This window comes from Diachasmimorpha longicaudata, chromosome 4 (assembly GCF_034640455.1).
Source record: "Diachasmimorpha longicaudata isolate KC_UGA_2023 chromosome 4, iyDiaLong2, whole genome shotgun sequence".
Lineage (NCBI taxonomy): Eukaryota > Metazoa > Arthropoda > Insecta > Hymenoptera > Braconidae > Diachasmimorpha > Diachasmimorpha longicaudata.
The window spans coordinates 7,046,243-7,069,652 of NC_087228.1; the positions used below are offsets into that span (position 1 = coordinate 7,046,243).

The following is a 23,410-nucleotide window of genomic DNA, read 5'->3' on the forward strand; positions in this document are numbered from 1 at the left end:
TGGCATCGTTACAATTTTACCGAGGCATTAATTTACCAACAAGCGATCCAATTACGAGTCTCAAAGTATACTCAACATCTAAGTATATGCGTACTTGGTAACAAGTACAGTATGTATGCATCTTCCACAAAGATACAAAATAGAATGTTTGCGTGAAGCTGATGGGGGATGGGTATGGCATCGAGAGAGATGAAGGTGCAATTGTAGGGATAGCACAGGACATGACTCGGACAGTCTGGATTGCGCAGCATACCAGGGGTAACGAGTTCGTACGCCGTTGACGTGAGTAAAGGTAGCACTTTGCCAGAATTACTCCAGCAACATTCAGCGGAAGAGATGTTGCGTGTCAAAGAGAACGATCCGGGGAGGGAATTTTTTCTTTTTCATTTTTCAACGTGTGAGGAAATAAATTTTGAAAATAAAACGAGAAGAAATGAACGGATGTGGAGAATCAAAAGAAAAACCGAAATAATTGGTTTATAAATTGAAGGGGATCAGTACCACGGGGTTCCGCGATTGGAAAAAAAATCGATTTCTTGAATCGATTGCATCGATTTGTTTAGGATCGATTTTGGATTGAATGGAGACTCAGGAGGCAAGATCGAAATTCCTAAGAGAAGTCCCTGAACAGATAAATCTGTACAAGAAAAAATCGATATACTAAATAAATCGATATAAAAAATCGACCAAATAAATCGATATAAAAATCGATCAAAGAAGATCGATATTAAAGAATCGATCTCGATGAAATGGGATTGCTTTAATCAATAAAGTGGCCCGACAGAATGAATTTGAGAAGAGAGAAATCGGTTATTGGCGAATCGATCTCCAAGACAATCGATTCTGATTCGAGAAACCCCACCTCATACATTATATTAATAAAAAAGGGATTTCCAATCGGAAGCAATGAATTCATTCCCCTAATGAACTCTTAAAAAAATCCGGCATGAAGGCACCGAATCATCGCCTTTGCCTCGCCGATGAATCGATCAATTTCCCCCGACGAAGATTAATCACCGGCTCGTCCTCTTTTAACCGTTCGATAATCACAACCACCGAGGGCGGTTTGAATATATCCAGATACACTATATTACATCGTACGATACCCACAACAATTTGGTATTCTCATTCACTCATCAATACGTCGTTATGAAAATAAACTAAATCGATGAAAATGACTCTTTTGTTCCAGCAGAAGGTGAAATTTTGGTTCGCCACGGGGGGCGCTGGTTTCTGTATCAGCAGGGCGCTGGCACTCAAGATGGTACCGGTGGCTGGGTGAGTGTGCATTTTAATTATTCTTCAGGTGATTGAGTAACTCTGGGACTTTTAAATCAAGTCAATTTCACGTTATTACGCCAGTTATTTCAGGAATTTCCCGGTGATAGAATTTCAATGACAAAGAAATATTTTATCATTAACGAAGTTTTAATTAATGAGAGAGTTGGCCCTTAATAGGTCCCTCAGATGATATATTTTTACTAGTGAAAGTCAGAATTTTTGTGGAGAAATTCTGGTGCAGTTGGAATGATGTGCTGTTTATGAAAACAAAAGTTGCTGGCTCCAGGCACCAGAAGTCAAGTGACATGTGTCAACACATGACAATTTCTGGTGCCAATACATCCTTTATCCCCTGCTCTTGAAGTCAAATTAGAAAATCTCAATAATAAATTCCAACTTTCGCAATTAAACTCAGTAATATTGTCAATCTGAGTGAAATTCATGTATTCAATTTCAATATTGAGTCATTGCAATTTATCTCGATCGTTAATTACTTCACGGGAAAAGGGCAGGAGGGGGGGAGGGAATGTAGATGAATCGATGGACGCAGGGGCAAAAAATTATGAAAGATTCATTCATGAAGTTGAGTTAAAATTCAGTTGGGCAATCCCATCACGTCTTCACCGAGAGCTCCCTCTACGGTATTGTTTTTAGTACTCTCTTAGTTCTCTTGCTTCCCCTCGCGTTTTTCACCCATACAGCATGTGACTTCCTTTTAATCTACCCACTGCACAGAGAGATATTGTCTTTAAAAATCCTAATACAAAGACTAGAAAAATCACACCCTCCCCCTCGACAGGGAAAAAATGTAGTACTGTTAAGATTAAATTTCTCAGGATTTCTGGTGCTATTTCTGGGGATTTTAGGAAAATTTTCGCACGAAGAAAATTTTTCAGTAGTAATACCCCAAGACCTTCAAAATTATCGGATATTTCCCGAGAGTTTCGTTGCGTAGCAACGAGAGGGATACGTTTCGCAGGTTAAAAAACCCGAGCGCGAAGCGCGAGGGTTTTTCTGCGAAACTTATCCCGATCGGTGCTACGCAGGGAAACTGGAGGGAAATATCCGATTAATTTTGAAGGTCGAGGGGTATTTGGCTGGATTATTTTTTTCATTCTAATTTCAAGCAATTAAATGTGTGGCATTTCACGTCATATGGTATAAGTAAAACGGTTTTATTAGGAAATCTCAAGTTTCAATTTTTACAACCAGAATATCTTATGAACTAGCATGATAATTCGTGCAATTAAAAGTGCAATTATTATACACGATATTGGGTCCGAGGGGATTAGATTTAGTTAGAAGGTGGGGATTGGTCGAGTCTGCGAATGGCGTGGGATGGACTCTGGGTGGATCTTGTCTCATTTTATTCAAAATATTTTCATGGTGCTCTTGATCGAGTTGCAGATATGGTTTTATGGAGTTAGCATTTGAATGACCAGTTATTTTGATGATCTGCTGTTCTCCAATGCCCGACTTTGCCAAAGTGGATACAGCAGTTGCTCTACTGGAGTGATTTGTGATTTTTTTGTGGTCGATATCAAGTCCTGCTCTTTTAGCTGAATCATTAATCCATTTTCCAATCAAATTTTTTCCAACAGGCACGTCTTTATACCACCTCGTGTTTGATTCTTCCTCCCAATTGTGGTTTGCTGTCAAAAATAATCTGTCAGTGGTTTTATTACCTCCTCTTTTTGAAAAAAGTTTCCTCAGCAATCTGACTGGACAATTTTGAGGATTATCCTTATTTTGGATTAGCCACTTGCTATTGGCGCATTTTTTGTCTCCACCTTGGGTTGTTTTCGTAAAGACAGGATTATACTCAATCCGCCCTGTGAGTGAACCATCGTTCTTTAGCTCCTCTCTGAAATGATGCACCATACTTGATACTCCTTCACCCCCTCTCCAAGCCAATTCCACCGAAATAATAATAAAAACTTTCCTCTGCAATCCTTCTGGTGTATCTTCATCCCAAACATTCATCATAGCTTCAAGGTCACTTTTATTAAAAGCTGTTGCACTAGTTGTTCTTTTATCAGGATTAGACTGGAGTACACGTCTCTTAGCATTCCTGGCGTCCCGAGCTGATTGGAATACTGTACTCTTGAAGGGATCGATCTCTCTCTCAAACTCCTTGGAGTACTTTTCTTGAACCATTTTTGCGGTCTGATTCCACATGGTTTTTACTACATTTTCTTTATAATCCTCACCATTAGTTTTTTTCATATTATAAGCCCAATCTTTTAAAATATCACATAATTTTTCACTCGTTGTTGTGGCTTCCAGCGTATATTTTCTGTCTGCACAAAATGCAGAGAATTGTTTCCAAATTGTGGCTTTTGTCTTCACCGTATTGATGGGAAGATTTTTTTTAATTCTTTGATCAATAATCTCCAAAGATTCTCCCCCAAATCTGCTCATGTCGAGATAAAATCGTTGAACTTGATGTTTTCTAATGACAGTTTTCAGGTTTTAAACGCGTATAAATTGTTTATCGGATATTTTCATTGCTTAGCAACAAACAGGGAAATATCCGAAAAATATCCGAAGTAAAACCGTTCACTTGTACCACGTGACGGGAAATGCCACCATTTGATTGGTTGAAATTGGGATGAAAAAAATAATCAAGAAAAATTCGCGATTTAGCCAATAAAATTTCTGGTGATCGCACCAGATTTTTTTTTTGGGCACCATTTTATGTGGCTTTACCCGAATTATCACCAGGACTTGTCTTAGAAAATGTTTGCTTTGGTGTGCGATGCATTTTTAAAAGGATATTATGATAAAAATGAATATAAAAAAGGGACGTGTCCTTCACCGAGTGATGCCCAACGACCGAGTCAGATTGCATGCGTGGGCGGCAATCAAGGGTTTTGTTTTGCAGACCTCTCCAATGGCTGTCACGACTCGTCTTTTTCCTGCTTATCAAGGGTTAATTAAGACTCCAGAGTCACTCCCAATGCGCCTCCATCCCTCAGTCCAGCTCTGAGTGACAGATAGTACGATCGAGTCGACGATTCGTTTGCGAAAAAAAAAATTAGACGGGGGGGAAAAAATAAGCCAGAACATGAAGTTTATGTTGTTATTCTCAAGGCGATACTGGGGAGCACCGAGTGGAACGGTCGATGTCTTCTGTAACTACCGCAGAAGGTACCGTCGCGAGGGGTCTCAACGTGAGAACGCGCCTCCTACCCATCTGGTAGCTAAAGAATGGGCCTCGCTGACTGCGATAATTGCCGGTGTAAGGAAACGCCACGTCCGGAACGGAGGTCTTCAATAAATGTGACTTTCTTTCATTATCATATTTTTTTGATTTTGTGGATAACGTTGGCGAGTCACTTGTGCACATCAAGAAAAAAATTAATTCTGGCGAAGAGATGAAAGTTTTTTACGAAATTGAGACACTGGGAATTTTTCTGGTGCAACTCCAGGACTTCATTCAAACTTATCTACAAAAAGTGATAAATTAACACAAAAATGGTCCTACTGACCAACTATTTTTATTGTTGCTTAGTGTTTTGTCAAAACGTGGGATTTTTTATTTTCTCGGACCATCGCAACGAATTCCCGTACTGGCATTTGCATTTATCCCGGTGCAGAGCCAGGTTTAGAGCTTCTTCCTGGTGTCATCACCAGAATTTCTTCCATTAGGCTCTACCAGTTGTTCTGGACACTACAGAAATTTTCCACTGTAAATTTGAAAATAATTCCAGTACCAGCATGTGAATTTTTCCGGCGTTGTCCAATTAAAATCTCTCACTCAATACAACTCCCCAGTATCTCACCTTTCCTCCGAAAGAAAATCTAAAAATAAATTTTTAAACCGCACCTGAACGACTGAATTAAATCTCATCTTCACTAAACCATTTCCCCCTCAAAACTAAAGTCAACATAATCTCAACTGCACCGGCCGGCGACATCAAGCCGAATATTTCATACCCCTTCGAAAAATTTTGTCGTATCCAATTAAAAGTGGATAAGAAAATAACTAGACTAGCGAGTGCTTAATTAACATTTTCTGTTTTCGATTGGACAGCGACGGGCGGAGGGGCGCGTCTCCCCTTCATCCCGAAAGAGGGACGGACTCATTAGTGAATACCACAGGTCGAATTCCCCCCCCCCTCCCCCTCCCATCACCTCAATCTTCCACCCCCTGACCGAAACGTCGTTTCGTAGTCCTCCGTAAACATTTAGGTTTACCTCCGGACGCTTTTTAATTGGCCAGATTAGTTGGGCCAAAATTCATCTCCCATTGCCATGATTTCACAATCGTTTTTCACTTTCTTTTTTTTTTTTTCCCCCCCTCCAAAACCCGTATCATTCTTGGGGCTTTCGGTTTGCCAACAGCGCCGACACCGAGTGAAATAATAAAATCAAAGGAACAGGGCGGAGTGGGGTGGGGGTGGATGAAAAAAAAAATGTCAGGAGGTTCTGAGCAAATTCGCGAGAATATCGGCCTCGTTAAAATACCAGCTGTCGAAATCGAAATTTCGGGGTTAAGTGGGTGAGACAGAGTCCCGCGTCTTTCATTTCTTTTTGCATTTTTACCTCTATTCTCCCTTCATCCCTGTGCAGTCGGCCCTTTTCCTACTGGTGATTTTTTTTTATGAGGTTTGGGAGACAGTGACTCTTGGCTGACCCGTGATTGCATCGAGAAACACACTAAGTAATGGCTTTGATGGCCGATGCGAAAGGGGAACTCGAGAATTCCAGGGATATTCGAGATTAATGAGACGAAGGGCGAGACGATTTTTCGACTCCAATTATTCTAATCGATCGCCAATCTTGAGGAATTTCAGGAGACTGGTTATAGTTGCGGCGATGTCACTTTCAATTTCCGCTGTCATGTTTCGATAATAGCTGCCAGTTTGATTAATCGATTTTGGATATGTCTTTTGGTGGGGCGATCGCGGCCGCGATGTTGATTGGTGCTTTGCCTGTATTTTTAATCGTGAAAATTCCTCGGGTTTCCATTAATGGATTATGAAGGGATCGATTGGGAGTAGGCAATAATCGATTGTTTCAGTCGATCTCGGTGGATTAATTCAATTTCAAATATAAATGCCACGATCGATGGGTCAGTGATTAATGAATAAAGAACACCGTAAAACTAGTTGAAAAGAAATTGCTAATAGATCGGCTGAGGAACTCATCCGATGGAATTCCAAATTGGTTTTACCACCGGAGGGCCAAGATTGAAGATACCCTCCAATATGCCCGGGAAAAAGAATCCAATTAACCCCGGCCCGATATTCTTACATGACAATGTTCTCTCATTTGAACCCTTCCATTTTTTCATTAGTCTGAAGGATTTATAGTCGGGATCCTGGAGTCATTTAAATAACCATTAACGGTTTCTGAATGGTAAATGTTGACTCGATTGAAGCTCGACAGAGTGATTGGAAATTTCAATCGAAATCAGCAGTAAAATCCTTTGTATTTCCAAATGTCTTAGATTTTGTAAGACATTAACGCGGAATTCTTATGTATTTTATAACTAAAAAATCAATTTGAAGGTCATGAAGTCGTGCTGCGAATTCCGCGGGGAATTCCGATGTTCGATAGTGTCTCGGCCAAGTTAATTTTGGCTGAAGCTATCGTGCACCTGTTAGTGGAAATCAGCAGAAGAAATCGGCGACGTTGAGTGAATTTTCAGGTTCATCACTAAATAAAACCCAAATTTTCGCGTAATATTTTCCGAAGCGCTAAAATTTCCCCGAAAATCACTGATTTATCGTTTCCATAGCCAAAAATTCTTGAACGTTTCAACAATTTCCATGAACCTCATGAGTTATTTCTACGGCTCGTTAAATTTCGCGGAACAAATCGTAAAATTGACGTGAAATTTAGTTCTCTCTGAATTCTAATTCTCTCAGGACTTTTTTGAAAAATCAAATTAACCCTCCTACAATTCCATTAGTCCCTTTTTTTTTATTGAACGTTCTTTTGCTCGCGCATAACATTTCAAACGCCAATTTTCGTATTTTTTTCTGGCTATTTTTATTTAATACCACAGGTGGTAATTTTTTTTCGCCATGAATGCAAGGAAAAATGAACAGCCGTGAAAAATGCGAGTGCAGTTAGTGGATAATGACTGTGCGGAATAAATATTTTTTTAATTCTTCACACCACACCTGGAAATGCCGTCGGCATGGTCAAGGCATTCCCGGGGATCACTCGATATTCTTGGATACGTGGCGATAAATGCAAAATGCAGAGCCCTTGTTAATTTTCAATAAAAAACAACTCACGGTTTAAATGAAATAAAATGGAAAATTAACGAATGCCTGATGGTCATGGGGGATAAAGCCATAGACAGATACATCCGTGCGGCAACTGGCTCAGCTGAATTAATCAATACAAGACTGGGTGCGTATGAGTGAATAATTCGTATCGAGGTTTAACCGATACATTCGCCTGCCTGACGTTCACATTAAAGGAGGCGAATCAGGGGAGAGGGAAATAATTAGTAAAACGGAAGGACTGGAGGGATGCAGGTGCTGAGTGTCAAAGAGACCTGTCTAATCTCCATTGCTGTGGAATGTTGCCAAATTAATGGGGGGGAGGGGGCCACCGGTGTAGAAATTGTCGTGAGTTATGAGCTGAAGAGCTAGTGGAGACGTTTAGTGTAAGAAATTGAGAGATAAAATGTTAAATATTTTTTCAAAATTATTTTGAAAGAGACAACGTTCAGTAAGAATGCGATACTTCGTGGCGACTTCATCAACTAATAAAAATGGCCGCTGCAAGGGTGAACAGCTGGTATTTGCATGTTTACTGGGTTTACTCTAATTTACCTTTAATCTGGCGATTTTTCAACTTTTGTTTGATTTTGATAATGAGGCGGGTTGAAGAAAATCAATCTCTTTGGAATATTCGTGCCCGAAAAAAAAATTTGTGTTAAATTAAAGGAATTTAGGACTGACTGAATGTCAACTATATTTCGCAAATTCCTCGGAAAATACTTCCGCAATTTTTACTGAATATTTCCCTCCCCGTTGAGTGGAAAATATCACTCGTGAAATAAATATTTGATCTCGGACCACGCGTACCGCTTAATTTGTCGAGTTATTTTTTATTGCGGTTTGCGTAAATACTGCCTTCATTGTTACTGAATAATTCTATGCATGTTGAGGGGAAAATATTGCCCGTGAAATGAATATTTCATCTAGGAACGGGCGGAACATTTGTAGAGTTATTACAAATTCATTTGTTCAATTACTCTCGAATGACTTTTTTTAACGGTCGCGTATTTTTTTTTGCAGAGGCGGAAAATTCATAACTGTTGGCGACAGAATTCGACTGCCCGATGACGTCACAATGGGGTACATTATTGAGCATTTGTTGAAGAAACAATTGACTGTGGTTGAGCAGTTTCATTCGCACTTGGAACCGATGAAGTTTCTTAATGAGGATACCTTCCATGAGCAGGTAAATAATTGGTGAATTAATTAATTTTAGTCGTAGTTATTTGTTCGGTTAACCATTCACTACTGTATTTATTTATTAACTCTTTATTTTCCAGTTATGATTTTCTATCATAATTTCTATTCGTATTTCTAGTTGTGGAAATACCAAATAAATTTTCCAACTCGTTATTTTTCTCATGAATTGAAACCCAGAACATTCACTAAAGTTTTTGATTGTTATTAATATCCGTTCGCTCTCCCACCATGAAATTACCATCTTAACCATTTTATAATTATCTGGTTATCGTCAAATTTGAAACAAAAATAATTCGAAATTGTCAACAGCTAAATTCTGGAAAATGTGGTGAATCTGTCAGCAAAAAATTAAAAATTGCATAATTCAGCTCATTTGTGGTACTCGAAAGATAATAATAAAATTGCCAACCGTTTTTATTCCCGTAGTTTATGATGAACGACAACTCGACGGGTTGTACACTAGTACCTTGTAGGTAAAGACCTTCGAGCGATCTCATCGTTACTCAAGTGGCGTGTCTCGCGCCAGGTGTCTCACCGCTCTTTGGCTTTAGCATTCATGCAGTGCTCTACGCGTATAATGAAGAATAAAATTTTTATGAGTTATACGTACACATCACTTACAATTTTTTATACCTTAACTATTCAATGTGCGTTAGTCGGTCAATTTTTCCCCCCAATATTTTTGTTAATAACTAATTTTGGGATTTTATTGTACTATAAATAACGCGATTTTGAGGGGTAATTAACTAGAAGTGTTTTTTTACTTCGATGAGATCGAAAGTAGCAGGTTCATATGACCAATGGAAAAGAAAGAAGTGGAGAAAAAAATTTTTTTTAATAAAAAATATTAAACATATTTTTAAAAAAGGGTAATTTTGACCAACAATAAATTTAAAAAATAATAATAAATGAATTTATGTTTTCATTGGATTTCAGGTATCGTTCAGCTACTCGAAGGATCCACGAGACGAGTGGAACGTTGTTAAAATCGATGGTTTCCGTCTCAAGGATGATCCTAATAGGTAATTTCACTTTTTTTTTATTCCTCTTCTAGCCCTCCCTCTTCCTTCCCGAAAGTTCCGAAACAGGTTTTCGATAATTTTAAATCATTTTGAGAAATTCGGGTGCAATAACTCCTCGAGAATATTTTTTTCTCTCGCAAATGGAGATTGAACTCGTCAGGAATTATTTCTCCTCCCGCGAATGGAAATTAATTAATTAGTAAATTAACTTCACGAGTCAATTTCGAAATAATTATTGATCCGAGTGAGGTAATTCGTGAATGAAAGACTTCTCGTCGTCGTTTAGGCGGTTATTTATTTTCTAATTAATGAAATTTAATTCCCACAAAGAGAATTATGTTTTTTTAATGACAAATATTTAATCAAGTCGAGATCTGAAGTTTCTTTCCGAGATATTGAATTAAGCTTGCTCATTTAATTCAGGCGAAGTGTTGCGTCTCGTGTATCTCCAAGACTTAAATTAAATAACGCGAGGGTGATGATTAAGTGGAGGAGTGACCGCACGAAAAAAAACCCGAGGAGAATTGTCAAAGGCAGACATGAGGTGCAAACAATGCTCGAAGGTGAAAACAGAAAGGAGTCGCCCAGAAGCCCCTGAGGTTTCATTTCCCATTATTTCCTTCAGGTTATGTTGACACGCGGCTGCTTTGTTCATACCGTAATATCTCTCCCCTAATTTTAAAATAATAAAACCATATTTTTAAAAGAAAAAGGGGATCTAATTAGCAAATCATTTATTCGACGCCATTGGAGGCCCGGTCGTGCACTTGGCGCGATGCACTACCGCATCCTTTCTATTCTGCAAACTATCGAATACGTTCGACAAATGAAAAACTTGAAGTTCTCATTACTCTATCCTGAATAATTGTTTCTCCGCCAGCCCCTTTCTATTCGCTGAAGGCGTCAATTATTTGAATTGCGAAGCTCGCGATGTCCCAGAAGAAGGTCGCTGTATGATGAGAAGTAAAACAAAGGGAAAAGTGACAAGTGAGAGGTGCAAGAGGTGTGGGATGAGAGAATTCACACACGTGGCACATGCATAAGTTTTTCAGAACGAGTGTCACGATCGATTTTAGCTCTATGACTTTTAATCGATTGTATTCACAGTATCGTCCCATAATTAACAGCGATTCATATTCGGGAATGCATTGCCGTATCAAATACCCAAGTGAACGTACATCGGTATCGATTGTTGCCACAAATCGACAGGCAAAAATCGATTTATCGATGCGATAAATTCACGCAATCGAATAAATAGTTACTTTATTTAATTTTATAAACAATAAGAGTCTTAATTTACTGAAATTTATGTTTCAGATTCAGATCAATCCACTGTCGATTATTCCCCCACGAGACTGACTGCCCAAGGAGATGATCAGGGCTCATTATTTATCGATAGCATCCAAAGAGGACAATTAATACAATATCTCACTGATATCCGAATCAACTAAAATATCTAGATTATTTTGATATTTTTAATTATTGTTAAACAACTCTTTGGTCCTGTAAATATTGTAATTTTACACCAGAAAAATACTCGTATTTTCTCATCGTGAAATCGTGATACTTGTAAATATTGATGAGAGAAGTGCGAGGAGAATTTCAAGAGAATATTTATATAAATTTATTGAGTGAGGATGAGTTATCATACTGTCAGAGTTCCAATGTTAACAGTTTGATTATTTATGTTTTTTAAAAATACGAACTCCGAACTAGTCTCATTATTGAAGCAGACAGCTCTACGATGTGATATCTTAGTCTGTGAGGGAATACCTGATTGTACGATATTTTTATTCTCTTTATTTCAGATTTTTTCATATGTTCTTTGATATTTCTTTTACCTACGGGATTTTCTTTTCACCTGTGTGATTGACAATGGGAAGACCCATTTGGGTGTGCAATATGTAACAGTTGCTTTCAGACAAGATTATCGATGTGATTTTCAAAATTCAATTTTACTCTCGATAGAATCGATTAAAATGGGAAATATTTGAGGCCGATTCATTGAAATATCCGGCGTGAGATATATATACATTATGTACCAATAATATATATGTATATATGTAAATGTGTGTGTATATATTATGTACTAATAATATATATTATCTTATTCCATTAATATATATATTTTTTCTTATTAATTTCGTTTGTTGAGAGTAGATGAGAGAATCTTATTTTGTAATTAATGATTGTTGAACGACGAATTGTAAAGTAACTCAATGATAATGATATATAAAGAATTATTTAGTAATAAAATTGGCTATTATTTTCCCCGTATGTGAACTACTTTATTTTGACTAATCTCTTCAGAAAAATATGTCGCTGACATCGTTCTTCCATATTCGAATGCAATTTTCAACTCTTCATTAACATGAAACGATCTTCCGGACTGAAACACACGTTTCAAACTCTGTTTCGTCATGTTATTAGGTTTCTGAAGCGAAGGGAGTCGAAAGAATTAATCGATAATGGACCCCCATCTACTAGCGTATTCACGAACCGCCGGAATCGTGAAAGGTAAGGAAGGTATCTGCTGTATATAGTTTTTAAACAATTTAAACGTTTACGATCTAATTTTTTTCATTTAGTTTAATTGAATTTTTTGCATTAAAAATTGTAAAATTGTATTTTTTGGTTTTTATTGTCATTCAATGAGAATTGAGTTTATTAGTTTGTTTGTGTAGTTAAAATTAGAAAAGAAGGAAATTTCATTATAAATTTAAGAAATGGCAAATTTAAAAAATTATTTTAAATTGAATGAAGGAAAATTACTTTTGAGTAAAAAAATTCAAATAAAGGTTTTAATTTAAGATAACATTTCTTTAATGCAAATCGGATAAAAAATATGATTTAACGCATGAACTCATAGACGTGTCCTCTACAAAAGTTGTGGAAGAAAAAAATAAATAACAGGGCTTCATACTTGGATGCAGTTTTCCATAAAAATTCTCAGGCATATTGCACATTCAAATAGCACATCCAGCTGCATATATTGCATCACGCCTGAGTTGTTTACTCGTGTGTATGTAGGAAAAGATATGATGAGCAACTTTATCTAAAAATGAGAATTTCAGTCGGTTTGATGGTGGCATTTGCAGAATATTTTCATAGCGACGTGAAGCGAATCAAGATTTTTTTATCTGTGCCTTTAGGAAATCATTAGAAATTCATCGGCAGCTCAGGACACTGACGGAAAAATGTAGTAAAACGGAAGGATTATTGTTTGACCGAAACGGTCAGCGCTTTTCAATAGTACCAACGGAATAATTCACCGACGGTACGGAATGAAAGAGACAAAAATTCAATAAAAACCGTCAGAAAAAAATGTGAAAATTACGTTTCGAGAGATAATTCGCGAACGAAGGGAAACTGAATAAAAAATGTCAGTTGAAACTACAATTGGACGAATCGCCACGTTAATTCTACGAATTGTTCCATCAAATTTAACGACGTTAATTTTTCCGGAAAGGAAAAAATTTTAATAAAAAAAAAAAACCCGAGAAATTACAAAAAATCTTGATGAATAATCGTATGCAAATTAAAAACATAAAAGGAAAACAAATTGCAGGAAAGGCACGATAAATTATCGTCATCATTGCGGCGCTAGTTTTCACCTGAATTAGTCACGTGAGAATGAGTTCTAACCTCAACAATAACGAGGATTATTTACGTTAAAAAACGGAAAGTCCCATCTGTACTGAATCCTCAGCTGTTATCATTAATAAGGATAAGGAATCGGGCATTGTCCTGAACAATTAGAAATGATCCCCGAGAATCAATTGCGGTAAGCCGACGGGAATTAGCCTGACAATGACAGCAGCAAGTGCTAATCCACTTGGGAATTTGTAACCTGGCCCGAGTGATGCGGTTTCGTTCCATAAAGAGAACAAGCGAAAGGACGACAGACGGCAGAGCCGAATCGTACATTGGTTTTTAGTAAAAGTTTGGCTCGGCGATGCGCTCAACTAAAACGAGGTCGTGCCACCGACAATGTGACCCATTTATAAGATACCTCCTTCTTTTTCTTTCATTCTTCTTTCTACTCGCACGCTGCGTCACTCTATGCTGTAATGTTCACTGCTCCACTTTTTTTTTTACATGCATTTTTGCCTTCTGTGTTCTCGCGTTTTTTTTGTTTGTTTTACACTCGCAATTACGAATTTACTTTTTAAGTACTTGACAGTTGAATTGCATTTCAAGTTGTACGACGGTGAGGGGCTACAAGTGTACAACTTATAGCAGCATTGAGTGACATCTTGAATTGAAAATGAATAAATAGAAAATTGCTTTCATCAACAAATAGCTAATTTATTTCATATGTAGTTATTATTTTTTTTTGTTAATATTTTTTTGTATTTGGTCAGTGGCTGACACTTATTTTTCAAACTTTCATTAGTCTATGCGTAAAGGAAGATTTTGCGCACCGCCTAAAAATTAAAGGACATTTTTTCGCGCTCGCAAACGAAACAATAAATTATTAACGTGGTAAGATCCACCAAATTCGGTGAAATTAAATCACCAAAATTATTAATGTGGCCGGTACGGTTAGAGTGCTAGACTAGTATGCTACGGATATGGGTTCGACTCCCGGTGACGGGAGTCAAAAATCTGTAGCGCTTTATTTAATCTCAGTTTCACTGCCGAGTGGTAATCTCGTCACAGCGACGACTGCACTGAGGTTTTCCCTCCCAGTGATGTTTCCTTCGTCGAATAGGGTAGACAGGGGTGGGGGTGGGATGGGTACAAATCGTCAAAGACCGAAAGGGTACGCACCCAGAAAATAATTCTAAATCAATATAAAGATGAAGATCCAATGGATACATGGACCTGAGAATTTTCATGAATTATTCCTCAATGACTGAACAATCGTCTCACGACGTCCATTGACGCGAGCCCATTTCAATACAAAACCACCCACAGACCTTTAATTGTGATATCGTCAATGAAATCCGAGAGCCCGATGTATAGGCCTTGAGAGGTCTCTACAGCACGGAAGTTTGCACATATAAAAATGAAGGGAAATAAAGGGAAAAACTCACGCGTTGGTGTATAGGTGAGACTCTTGAAAAAGAATCGTCGTCCCATGAAGGACTTCTCGATTGAACTCAGCAGCAGATTCTGTATGACGGAGCACGCGCAGGCCCCTTGCAATGAGCGTCAGAAGGATGGAAGAATGAAAAATACGTCATTCTGCCTGGAGCACACTTTTTTACCACCATTTCACCCTTCTCTGGCTTCTTGTTTTCAGATCTGGCTCAACGTCTTTATCTGTTGGACGAAAGTGAAATTTTATTTTCTGTGCTACCGGGGTACCGTAAAACAACTGCTTCTGGTGGGAACAAAAGCATATTTCATTTAATTTTCAGAGGAAAATATATGGAGCCAATGTTGCAGCAATGTGGAGGTAATGTTGAGTGCTGAGGTTGAAATGATATTGTCAATATTCAGGTGATATCGTCCTGAAATCATCTCTTTGAAAATAAGTTGAAAATAGATCGTCGTAAAAACGTTAAAGGCAATTTACAATTTTTCATTAAATATTAATATTTCAGGTGAGATATAATTTAAGGGTTGAAACATTGTTAAGTTATTGTCGATAATCTCTCGGCGGGAAAATCCGTCAGATAAAATTTTTATATTAAACTTCTTTGCTTCACCTCCATCTGCCGACTTTCTCTGAATTTCTAAACCAAATGCGCTTATTCGAGTCGTCAACTTATGTATAACTGACGACCTGACGTACACGTGTTACCATACTTTCCTCAGGGAGGCCATTGCATTATATATTTCGCCATCCCATCCGTTATTGTCAAGTCAATATTCGTGAGTGCATCGTAATAATGCACAAAGCGGTCAGTGTACTGCAAATCAGTAGATATAGTCGTTGTAAACACGTTTGTGCAGTCGGGCCCCATCGGAAATCGGCTCAACTCACTAGTCGAATATCGAAATGGCAACGTACATCTGGAAGTTGAATGTATGCACAAGACATTTTAATTCAAACTATTCGGTTTATGAGTCAGGAGACTAGTCAATGGGAATATCATGTCATAACTCTGACTAGTAGAACTAACAAATTGAAAATATTAATTTTTTCAAAGGAGATTATCGTTCAACGAATGAAAAAATTACTCTTTTTTCATTTGTAATTCCGTCTGTGGCACCTTGCAATCACTGTTGTCTCTTTAAATATGCAAAGCACATGAATATTTCCATGTTTTATGAAGCCATTTCAACTACAAGAAGCGAACAAAATGCAAAATAACACAGCCGGAAAGAAATAAAAAAAATAATGTTTCCCTGTCTCTCAAAACTTTTCAAATCGATACATCGCTTCGAATTCCAACTTCATCTTCTGCCAGACTCCATCCGCTTAATAAAAAAAACCATATAAAGACTAAAAATGCATTACGCACCAATTTTTTAAGCCCTCCTGTTGTGCAAATCCCTTACGCTCCCTTCCAACCCTTCCGCTTTAAAAAAATCCCCCTCCCCCACGTGCACTCGTCCCTCTCCCTAACACCGGAGAGCTCCGCATGCAGATCCCGAGATCTCCCGAAGTCCTCACGAGAGCCTCCGCGTCCTGCCGGCGCCCTCCGCAAGGCCTCAAAACGATAAAAATTGCATGCGGTCACAGGTATGTTGACAGTTAATCGCAAGTCGTATGGATGCGACACTGTGGATTCTCCAGCGTCGCGTGATCGATATGGTGGGGTGGGTAGGGGGGAGGGGAGTTCGCTCAGTCGAATGGCGCGGGGTTTCGCTTCGGCGTCGCGGGCTCCAGGGAGGGATGGATAGAGTAGGGGTAGAGTGGAGTGCGGCTGCTGGCGACCGAGAGGGTGGGAGTGAAAGGGGGATGAGGGAGCTGGAGAAAAGTGCTACACGTACATGTGGGCTTACTCCAGCCAGGGGTTGAAGCAGAGGGAGCTTTTGAAATCCCGATGGCGCGCAGAGTCCGCTGTGCAAAAGCATCATCCCCTCTCTGCTCTGGCTACCACGATTTTGAGGGTACGTGCGGGCTTTCGTTGTGAAAGCTAGGCTCAGTGATAGCCGCGTCGTCATCGCGTCAACATTAACGCGCACTCGGGCCATTTCTCCTCCCCTCGCCCAACCCGTGCTTTTTCTAACTAGGTCAAGCCCGCTTTCTGCACGGCTCGCTATTTGCAGTCGCATCGCAGCCGGCCGTGCAGGAACGACCTATCGCTCCCTAATATATATATACATATATATATATATATATTTTTTTCGAGTATCGGCTTGACGTCGGCCAGTGACGCACCCGCCGGGCTTTACACAATTCATTTATATGGTTGAATCCAGGGTTTTTGTAGCGATGCTTTTTCGCATGGGGGTGAGTGACACCACTGGATGAATGGATTTATCACACATTATGGTATTTCTGTGTTTATTTACCGCTGCATGATTATTGGTGTGAAGGGCTTTTGGATTGCGCAACGGGTGCAGGCTGAATGCGAATGGAATGATTGCGCTCTCGGGGGAGACAGTGGCGCAGTTACGTCGATTACGAGGTCGAGGTCACCCTGGGAATCCTTTTTGAGGATTGCTTGGGGAAGTTAGACAGGGGGAGGGAGATAGGGGGAATTATTTGGTGAGGATGTGGCCTTCGGATCTGGTTTTGGACGGTGATGATGTTTGTTGGAGGCGGCCGCGGGAGTAGCTTTTATAGGAGATTCCGAAGAGCTTTTTGATGATCCGGAAAGACCGACTGACTCGTCAGTGAAGATCACGACTGAGATTTCGTTGGCGGTCGTTGGAAAAAATTTTAAGTTTCTTCCGTTAAAATAGGGTGATTTTCCGATAGGGTCTGTTGTGGTAACAAGCGTTTTGTTTTTTTAAATTAATTCTTTTGGAGACAAAAAAGTCATTGTTGGAGAGAGATGTTTACGTGCTTTTAGAGTAAATATAGTCCGCACTATGAGAAATTATTGATGGGGATAAATATTCAATTTCACCCCGGCCTCCCCTATTATAATTCATGGTGAGCAATTTTTCGATGAATATTAATTCGTGAATACCGTACCAAAAATTGCCCGCGTTCAGCGGTGATTTTGGGTAAAATTCATTGTTCGTAGTCGTCATTATTTGCGCGAGACATTTATACTCCTTTCGGGTTAATAATGCCATTCAGCAGATACTGATAGGAGGCTCTGCAAATATAAATTTCAATAATTCAGATGAATTCGGAGTATTTTATTATATCACAGTGTGATAAATGTCTGGAAAGTTTGCACATCACAGTTTATTTAACTGTGATCTTTTTGAAACCGAATCATCTTCCGTGAACGCGTCTTCAAAAGTTGAATTTAGAAAGGAGAGAGGATGGAAATGAAAAGCCCTCGTGGGACTGGTTTTATATCAGACTGTTTTTTCGGTGGTAGGTCGAGGTCGCCCTCCGGTTTTCAACCTTGTCCCCTCTGAGCACTATCACCCTCTCGACTTTCCTCTCCTCGCAAATATTTTCTTTTTCTCTCGACTTCAAGGGTTTACACAACTTCAACCCTTGACCATGAATTTTTTTTTTCTTTATGAAAGAAGTTATGCTTTCGTTATTACAATCTTTTGTGGCTTTGATGAAGGGGTTTTCCCTGAAGTCACCAGGAGTTGCGAAACATTGAACTTCTGTCTGGTCTTCAGAGTCTCTTGAGTGACTGCGGATCATGACGGGAGGAACTGAGCTTCGATGACGCAGTTGAGTGTTCTGTTAGGGCGAAGATCCTTTCATGGTGTTTTGGAGACAATCCTGATGGAAGGGATGAACGTTGACTGGGTCGATGGCACATTCGATGGAAGGAGGGGTGATATAACGACCACCTTGATACGTGCCGCCTTCTCCGGCGATTGTCATCTGATCTTTGAGCCAACGAAGGGGTCGTGATTTCATTAATAGACTTTCGTGACTTCGATGCGGAGCTTTCCGATTTGGAATATCATCAAGAGCGAGGGGGAAGTGAACTTCTGGCCGAGATTGGACCATTCCTCGAGCGACTTTGGGGATCATCACGTAGGAAACTGAAACCAAATGATGCATTTGGAATGTTTCCTTCGTGGGAAGATCGTTTCAGGTTTGTAGACATTCTTCTGATGAGATGAATGAGGATTGGACATCCGGAAGGTACTTATTTGGAGCACATATCACCTCCCAGAATTGACGTCTGTTGTTTCTCTTTCCTTACCAGACTCGGCAGTCCAGAATTTCGGCCCTATAAACTCCAATTCACTTTGAATTTCGCAAATGACGTAATTGGACTGTTTCCATCGTGCGAAGATCTTCTATGATCCTGCCAAGTCAGGATTCTAATCAAAGGGATTAGGATTGTGCCCTTCGAAATCACTTTCGATGAAGGAACGATCAGCTCTCGTTTTTATCGTCCGACCTTTCCCAATCAGACTCGAGTTCGAGTTCTGTCTAGACAGCGCTGGATTCTCTCGCTCTAAATTCTAATTCTCTCTTAATTTCTCCCAAGAGATCCTGCCTTCATTAATGAGCCCCTCGCTATTAAAATCCCTCAGCTAGAAGTCATCAAAAACCGGGGAGAAATGACCTTCCGGTCGAGATTTGATGATTCCTTGAGCGACTCCAGATGACGTGGGGAATCGAACCTGTCTCCTTTAAATGAAGATGCGTTTATGTTGCTCTGAAGACAGCATTCTGATCAGGGGGACGAGGATTGAGCGCTTCGAAGGTACTTTCCGTGAAAGAATGAGGGGTGAGAAGGATAACGACCACCTTCGTACGTGCCACCCTCACTCACCAACGTCACATTACCTTTCGGCTTTCGCCTAGACACATCGTATTTTCATTCCCCAGACAATCTCACATAATAGGATTGTAGATTTTCATCTTCAACGTTTGTACAGCGAAATTCATCCTCCTGTCTTAACACGACTCAAGCAGTTTATGTACGTGACTTCCCGCCGTCTTATGAATGGGCATCAATCGTATACATGTATGTGAGGTAAAAAAAAAAACGCGTCCTCTGACAATATTTGAACATCAAATGCACTCTTTATCTTTATCGCCGCCTAAAGGTTTAATAATATAAGATGTATCCAGGTTTATGCTTTCTCCGGGTCCTAGATCTGTTTTCTCTCTGAGATAAAGTGCACGTCGTTTGGGAAAGATATTGCCTGCAAGCAGCCTTATTGAGTGGAGAATTTTATTCACGGGAGGAGAGGGTAGCTTTTCAACGTCTCTGATGAAATCGGAATTGCAGCGAATGGAAAGATTAGTTTCCACGAGACCCCTGAATTTACTTAAGGTCCTTCGGGCCCCAAGTCAGGATAACGAAGTAAAAATCAAAATTTTTTGGGAGAAATGCCGTCTGTTTCTTCCACATCATCAGAAATTTTTCTCTTATTTTTTCGGTGTCCTAGAATCAGGAGTCAGGAGAATTAATTATGAAATTAACGGGGCTCAGGGTTTTCCATCGTCGCCAAAAGGACGACTGTCGTTGGGGCTCACGTCATCTTCTCGGAAAAGAGTGACTTCGCTCAGAGACGGAGAAGACGGAGTGTAACTCATTCGAGGATCAGCGGATACGCCCGAGAATTTCGTACCTCGTTGAATTTGAGTGAGAAAAACAAAGGATGATATAAATGCACCTGGGGAGCTAGGACGTTATGCATTGCAGGTCTTGCCCGCTTTCTCTCTCCTTCGAGTTAGCTTCCTCTTGGGACACAAATTTACGATGCGGCTTACGCTGCGTCCAGAGATCGGTGAGATGACCGCGGAAGCAATCGTAAATATCGTCGGAAGTCACTAGAGACTGCTTCTCCTATTGCGAGATAAAGGATATTTTCATTTTAATATTCTGAGGAGAGAGTGGAGATTTTTCGTACGTCATTTTTTAGAAGATAGTCGTGAATTGAACGATAAATTCTATTGAATTTTATCAAACTACGATTAGTCTTGTTCCATTCCACTGATAAACTCTATTGCTTATCTATATTTTTCTTTGCGATTTGGAAACCTCGAGAATTTATAACTCATAATCTTCATTTAGATCAAAATTATTCATCGAATCATCAAGAGTAAGTCCTTTACATCAGAAATTATTTAAAAATACACTCGATGCTACGAAAAATGAGGGTAATGTTTCATTTTCTTCCGGAGATAGTCTGTTGGGGCCCCAAGATCATGATATACTCACGTAATATTCTAGTATTTAAAGAATCGTTTAGGAAAATCCTTTTTTCACGTGAATACGCCCGCGTCAACAACGAATCAATAATTCCCTGAGCCCTAGGATCAACAAAATCAGAGTTCCGTTATCACGTTGCCGTAAATTTTTAACCCGCTATCATCGTCCCTTCCATTCTCATAGATTTCCATGAATATTAACGCAAATGGTCCGTCCATTTTCAGAAGATTAAGCTCAAAGTAACGACTATGATGGTGAAAGTTGGCCGGAGTTATAAAAATCAAGGAGGAGAATTTTTAAGTAATCAACGGCTCTTGCTCTTTCAAGTGGTGAAAAATTATAAATATTCATCCACTAGACCTGGTCAAAACCAAGTTGATAAAAGTGCGAACGGGAAAACGATGACAAATATTTTTACACGAAATGTTTTCTATTGAAGATTGTGTTAAAAGTAAAAAATCAGTTCTGCAATTGAATGGAATGTTAGGGCTTCACTAACGTGTGATTCTTCCCTCTCTTATTTTCCAGAAAGTCCTGGGACTCGGCATCGCCTCGTTTGATGAGCCATCATTAAATTTTTTTTTCCCCATCGATAACTGAAAGTACACTTGTTACCACCACCAATTACCCCCACAGCCAACACTGTCAACTTTGGGCCGAAGGAAGTCTCCAGAGAGTTGCGTCCTCTCACTGAGGAGATTATAATTGCACGGAATGAAGGGTGAGTCATACAACTTTTGATTAAAAATACATATGTTAGTATTAGTACGAGTAGACGTTATTTAAGCCTGAAAAATTTATCGTGAACGTATTAATCTTGACAAAACTTTATTTCGAACATAAAACCGAGGGATAATACCTCCTGATTAATGATACTTTATAAAAGTTGGAAAAATAATTATACAACTTGCAGTATTGGTCCTATTAAATCAGCAATTTTTTATCGAATAATTTGTTTCCATTATTTTACTATCAATGGGAACCTAATTCATAAAAATCAATTTATTCAATATCTGCATTTATTTTAATCCCTAAATAAACTAATTACAGAATTTTTATATGAAAATTTAAGCAAAAATTTCCATCCAATTGTTCTCCAATTTCTCATAAAAATTTTACAGTTCCGTAGAATATTTCCGGAATTCTCCCCAAAAATTACTGACCCAATCACCGCTGCTACCCCTCTTCTCGGTACATTTACCCCCGCAAAACCATCTGCCTCCACTTTCCTGTACAAACCCAATAATTATTCTGGCATTATTCCCTCTGTGAGTCGAAAAAAAACATCGATATGAAAATCTCCATGAACGAGTATTCAAAATAGCCTATTCATCCGATTCAACTAAAATTTATTAAATCCGAATGAACAATTTCCCCCAGGCACATGTGAGAATCCCATAATATATTGCGACAGGGCATACGAAGGGTAGTGAATCCATCCCTCGATTCAGAAAATTTGGGATCGACTGGGGAAGCGATAACGCGATTACTCGTGGAAAGAAAGGGCTGTGGGAAACAATGAAAAATAACGAATGGTCGAAAGAGTTCATCAAAATGGGTTAAATTATCTCGGTGTATTAACACCAAAGTGTTCACACCGACGCCACCACCAGAGGGCGGGGCTGAGAGAGAGGAAAATATCAGTTCTACTGGTATGACGTAACAGCTGTTTTGCATGAGCTAATTAACCATCCACACGTACTTGTACATTCGTCCATATATGTTGGACTCTGGGGATGAGGAATCCGAAAGCAATTTCCCATTCAATGCTTCGGTGGCTCGATTATAGTATATTCATTGTGTGCGTATTAACTCATGAATCTCTTAGTCATCCGATTGTCATAATGTTGGGGAGTACTTGGGGTTGAGTGGTCTGAGGGGTGGGTAATGGCACGTGTACCTTGGGACGTGATGGAGAATCACTCCGGCGATTTCAGTTTTATCATATTTATATTCATCCATCGCTATTGGCATGGGTATGGCTGAATCAATGTGACACTTTCCGCATCGGAATTGTCATGATAAATAAATGAAAATGAAACGCTGAAAAATAAGGATTTTACTACTGAAGGAGAACACGATCGATGCGCCATCACGCGCTGGGAAGCTCTACTAGCTTTGAATTTCGCGCCAAATGGGAATCAATGAGGAAGCGGTGGGGCAGGATTTCGATACTCGATTCGACTCCAGATTTGGGAGGGCTAGATTACTGGCAGAGCATGTCGAAATTTCAAAGTATCGAGATTAATCGATTTTTAAAAATCGATGTATTTGCACGTCACACCTGGTGGAACCCCTAAGACGCTGACCACGCGAACTGCGCATTGTGATGCTAGTTACAATAATAGTTCGAGAATCGATTATGTTTCTTCGATTCATGAAAATAATCGATTTACGTCATATTTAACTTGACACTTTTAATGTCCAGCCACTTGGTGAGGGAAGCGAGGTATCGATTGTTTGAATATCGATATGAAAACTAATCGATTGGATCCTCAAG

At 39.3% G+C, this 23,410-nt stretch overlaps 2 protein-coding genes across 7 annotated transcripts in view; both read left to right on the forward strand.

The window, feature by feature from the left end:
* LOC135161937 (fringe glycosyltransferase) overlaps positions 1–12,004 on the forward strand; it is a 42,938-nt gene extending 30,934 nt beyond the window's left edge. Inside the window, exons 6-9 of one of the 2 annotated variants that reach the window (XM_064119953.1) lie at positions 1,193–1,278; positions 8,547–8,712; positions 9,663–9,748; positions 11,066–12,004. In XM_064119953.1, the coding sequence (XP_063976023.1) occupies positions 1,193–1,278; positions 8,547–8,712; positions 9,663–9,748; positions 11,066–11,123 (396 nt within the window). In that variant the 3' untranslated portion in view covers positions 11,124–12,004. The remainder of the gene's footprint in view (positions 1–1,192; positions 1,279–8,546; positions 8,713–9,662; positions 9,749–11,065) is intronic. The other variant, XM_064119955.1, reaches the window with a different exon arrangement.
* Positions 12,005–16,673: 4,669 nt separating this feature from the next.
* The window catches only part of LOC135161918 (uncharacterized), a 38,095-nt gene continuing 31,358 nt past the window's right edge, over positions 16,674–23,410 (forward strand). The window contains exons 1-2 of one of the 5 annotated variants that reach the window (XM_064119919.1): positions 16,674–16,756; positions 21,439–21,631. In XM_064119919.1, coding sequence (XP_063975989.1) covers positions 21,625–21,631 — 7 coding nt within the window. In that variant the 5' untranslated portion in view covers positions 16,674–16,756; positions 21,439–21,624. Of the gene's footprint in view, positions 16,757–16,778; positions 17,142–18,323; positions 18,832–21,298; positions 21,362–21,438; positions 21,632–23,410 lie in introns of those variants that run through there. The other 4 variants (XM_064119917.1, XM_064119918.1, XM_064119922.1 and 1 more) reach the window with 4 other exon arrangements.